A 4,914-nucleotide genomic window follows, 5' to 3' on the forward strand; every position below is an offset into this window, starting at 1 on the left:
TCACGGTGACACAGGAAGAGTGCGGCAGCCCTTTCACCACACAACAAATCACTCGCTTTGAGCAGCTGCCAGATGCTGCCACTTCTCCTCACCGAGGGCTGACATCAGTCACCAGCCTCTACCTGCTCCACTGCATCAGCACTTGCTCTGCTGCACCACTCACCTCCCAGGCTCTGACTCCTTGCGAGGGAAGCCCAGACCCTCCAACAGCCCCCGAACCGTAACTGGAGGGTCAGAGAGTTTGGGCAGCCCTCACACTTCCTCAGTTACTCAGTTCTCCCAGTGTCACCTCACTGGAAACACTGACTGAGAGGAGAGGAAGGTCAATATCAACCCACACATGAAGTGTTGGTGCACGTTCACAGCAACAGCCATACCTGCCTGTCGCCTTGTGCCCCCTCTCAGACACGTCGCCACGCTGAACTGCGGAGCCCCTCAGCCCCAGCTGCTGAGCAGCCACTGCAGCCAGGAAGTTTTGCCTCTTTACCCCCGAGCACGGGGGAGGTCTCGATTGCCACAACAGATACAGGGGTTAGACACCAACTGCTGTCTTTTCTGCCTTTGCCAAGGCATTTGTTGATCTGTTCTTTCCACAGGACTGCGCACCATTTCTGCTCCAGAGCAGTGCGCTTCTGGGGCTGACACCTGACCCCGACCCTGCAGAGGACACCACCCTGTTAAAAACAAACGACGCAGGGGGCTTAGACACAATACAGCCACACGTATCAATGTGATAACAACTGGTGTCCATTTATTCCCAGATAGCTCTTATTTTTATTCCATAGCTAATTCATTAGTAAACACCATTACATCATATCTAAACATTATGATTCATCACTGGTTAAAAAAGTTAATTCATTAGTAATCGGTTACATCATTTTTAGGCACTACGATTCGTTACTTGTCATTAATTATGTATTAGGTTAACGAAAAGCCCCCCTATGATTACCTCACTTAGAAAACTTGTTCAACACACCTGCTCGCAATTAATAAGCATTTTGACCTTGGCTCAGAGTTCTCACTTCTCAGCAGTTTTTTAACCAAGGATCCTTGCTAATTAAAGTTTTGATAGCTGAGCTGCAGAGCTCCGATAAGTAATTTCAAACAAAGAACTTTGTAAAACTGCACTTTTGCTACCTGAGAGCCGAGGTTCTGTTAGCTACTAAAGCAGACTGTTAAAAGCAGACTTTAAGTGAACTTTAGAATTATAGCTTTGCTAACTCAAAATAAGATTCTGGATTGCCCAAAATATGTCCATTGTCTTGAAGAAATCCCACACCACCCCATTGGCCATTTTAAGCCACACCACGGCTGCTGACTTGCTGCTCTGCAACACCCAGGACAGCAGGTCCACCAGGCGGGTATGCTCAGCACCGTGCGAAGGTCACTTCTACACCTCCAGCGACCCGATTCCCACAGGCACTAGAGCTCTCAGGAACTCAAAACAACCTGAGCAAGCGGCAGTCAGTTGTGGTTCACCCATGTTCCATCCCCCTCACTCCCAAGTTTGGAGCTTCCTCCACTTCTAACAGCCTTTGCTTCCTTTCCAGACCTACCCACCATGGAAAACCAAACCACAGACTTAGACTGGTCACTGACAACAACGGAGTTTGACTACGGCGATTCAGCGCCGTGCATGGGAACTGAGGAGAAGCACTTTGCCGCAAAACTCCTGCCACCGCTCTACTCTTTGGTGGTGATATTTGGCCTCACGGGCAACCTGCTCGTCGTCCTTATCCTGGTGAAGTACAAGAGGTTGAAGAGTATGACGGACATCTACCTGCTCAACCTGGCAATTTCTGACCTGCTGTTTATATTCTCTCTCCCGTTTTGGGCTTACTACGCCGTTCACGACTGGATTTTTGGGGAGGCGCTGTGCAGGATGCTCTCCGGCATCTACCTGCTCGGCTTCTACAGCGGCATCTTCTTCATCATCCTGCTGACCCTCGACAGGTACCTGGCCATCGTGCACGCCGTCTTTGCTCTAAAAGCCAGGGTCCTTCGTGCACGCCGTCTTTGCTCTAAAAGCCAGGACGGTGACCTACGGCATCCTCACCAGCGTTGTCACCTGGGCGGTTGCTCTTTTTGCCTCTGTGCCGGGGATAGTGTTCCACAGAGCTCAAAAGGAACACACACGTTACACCTGCAGCGCTCATTACCCAAGCGATGCCACAATAAATTGGACGTACTTTTATACTTTGAAGATGAACATTCTGGGACTTATTGTTCCAATGCTCATTATGATTTTCTGTTACTCACGGATTCTAAAAACATTACTGCGATGTAAGAACGAGAAGAAACAGAAGGCAGTCAGACTTATTTTCGTGATCATGATTTTTTACTTCATCTTCTGGACACCCTTCCATATTTCTTTTTTTTTGCATTCATTTCAAAGTTCACTTTCCCTCTCATCTTGTGAAATCAAACCTCAGCTGGAGAAAGCAATCCAAGTGACGGAAACCATCTCAATGATCCACTGTTGCATCAACCCTGTGATCTACGCGTTTGTCGGAGAAAAATTTCGGAAATACCTTTATGCCTTTTTCCGCAAGCACGTTGCAGCCCACCTCTGCAAATCATGCCCAATTCTTTATCGTGAAAAGTTAGAAAGAGTTAGTTCAGTCACACCATCCACTGCAGAGCACGACATCTCGACCGGACTGTAAAAACACATCAGAACATTCGCTAGTAAATGCTGCGCCACTCGCTTTGCCTGAAGGACTGCCTGACATTATTTCAGACCTTTATGCCAACCACTAAACCATATGACCCTCAATTCCTGTGGTTAACTGCTCCCTGGGGTTACAGCATTCTCCTCTCAAACTCAGCAGGTTCTCCGGGAAACATTAACACCAGGGCTGGATCCCATCAAGGTTTGAATGGGGCCCAGAATGAGATGATCCTCTTTCTTCTCCCAATTTATCCAATGCTCATGGGATTTATCTGGGGGGGAGGGATACAATAGTGAAGAGATTCAGGAGCGATACATCATCTCACAGGAGCCAGCTACCATTATATGAACACGTAAGACCAACACGGGGAGGAAGCTCTGAGGACTGATGGACCTGGTCCGTACTCGGCATTAATGCAGCACCTTTTGGAAGTGACTGTGTTCTTTCTGCACAGGGCAAGGCTTTCAGTTTCCTTCATTTTCCCCCTGTACCCCTTACTTTCTCTACATGAATAAAAGATGTTTTCATAAAAAGAATTTGAGGATGAATGAGAGATAAAGATAGCATCTCTCCTCTGATGAGAGGGCTGGCTGACTGACCTTTATCTTACTGGGGCTGTTTAACCCAAGGATTTATCTGTTAGCTAGTAGCATCAGTTTTTGGTGGTTTTTTTGTTTTGTTTTTTTAAACACAATTCTTTTGATTACAGGCCAAGCTATAGTATTTTGATTTTAGTTCTTTACCTGCATGCCTGCCATACCACTGCACAGTTACCAACATGTTCCAAAGTGGCCTTTTAATCAGCAATGCTGTGAGTTTTGTGGGTGCAATTTTGCACGGAACTGCGCACACCAAGTCTACTGACTGCACAAGATGACAACAAAGCACCCCAAAAACCATGAGCTTGTTTCTGACAAATGACAGCCCTCCAAGGAAAACAGCCCCCACGATAAGAGCACATCAGCAGGGATCTGCAAGGCCACAATGAGCGTTACCTTGGTATTTGCTATGCAAGATTCTGTATCAAATACCTGGTCCCTATGACGGATTTTGGAGACCACAAGCACAGCACTGAGGCGTCCTTAGTTCTAGACAGGGAATCACACGTGTGGAGGAAGACTTTGTGTGGCAGATGCAGCGTGTCAGGACAGGCTCCTGCACCACAAAAACACGCCCTGGATGTGCTCTGTAAGCCTGATGTTTTCTAGGCAGCCAGTAGCCTCGGAACTCCAGAAGCAGCCAGCGGCAGAGGAGGCAATACCTGACCGGCCTCCCCAGAACAGAGTGCCCCCAGGCAGCAGGGTCTCCACTAAAACCAGTGTTAACTGAAGACTGGAGACCGTTAGCCTGCTGGTGTCCTAAGGCCACACACGCATGGCAGCATTTGGAGGTTCCCTGTGGAAGAAAGGTGTATTCTCGGGACACGAAGCTAGCAAAGCTATCAGCTTCTATCAGTCATTTGCTTTTATCAGCTCTTATAATCTGGCCACTGCCTTGTGAGGTTAATAGCCACAGACAGACTGAAGAGGAGCCAAGAACTATCCTCACAGTAAACTTTCCTGCTTAGAAATGGTATTCTTCCTTTCTGTTGTACTCAGTTAATGCACCACAGTGAAAGCACCTTTTAATATTAAAGCATAAATTAGGTCCATGTGACATTAATCCTGCTGTGATATTTCTACTGCTGTGGGTTTTTTTAAATTCTTGTCTTGTTGGAATTACACTTCTTCCTGTTTTCATGTTAATGCAGTGAAATGAATAAAATCTGTCTGAAAAACAACGTCTGCCCTGTAGCCCATGTTCTCCTCTGTAAGCAAAAGGGCATCAGCTCTGCTCTCAGAATGCAGGTGGCAAAAAAGTGCAACCATGGACTTAAAACACTCACAGTACCACACTCCGGTGAAAGAAACCACACCGCCCCAGCAGGGAACTGCCCAGATTGAGGTCAGTGAGAGAGACTTTCAGTTATGAGGCTGCAAAACAAGTACCACTCCTTCCAGTGACGGTTACCAAAGGGATCAATGCAGAGAGCGTAAGGACAAATTCACAGCTACCTTCTTCCAGTAACACAACACTAAGAAGTGAAGTGCCAGGAGAGTGATGTGACGCTGACCAGAGGAAAGGGAACAGCTGATCAGGAAAGGAAGATAAAATCTCTTGATCCCATGGACTAAAGCCCTCGAGGAGTCCCTCACGCAAAGAAGGGTTGAGAAGAACACAGGCTGAGCTTTTCGCTTTGTCC

General features: G+C 47.3%; 1 protein-coding gene across 1 annotated transcript; it reads left to right on the top strand.

The window, feature by feature from the left end:
* The first annotated feature begins 1,561 nt into the window (after positions 1–1,561).
* Positions 1,562–2,666, top strand: LOC104488997 (C-C chemokine receptor type 5-like). Its single transcript, XM_010131110.1, has 2 exons — positions 1,562–1,964; positions 2,002–2,666. The coding sequence occupies exons 1-2, from the start codon at positions 1,562–1,564 to the stop codon at positions 2,664–2,666; spliced, it is 1,068 nt and encodes a 355-aa protein (XP_010129412.1).
* Positions 2,667–4,914: the final 2,248 nt, after the last annotated feature.

Source organism: Buceros rhinoceros, unplaced genomic scaffold (assembly GCF_000710305.1).
Source record: "Buceros rhinoceros silvestris isolate BGI_N320 unplaced genomic scaffold, ASM71030v1 scaffold15642, whole genome shotgun sequence".
Taxonomy (NCBI): domain Eukaryota; kingdom Metazoa; phylum Chordata; class Aves; order Bucerotiformes; family Bucerotidae; genus Buceros; species Buceros rhinoceros.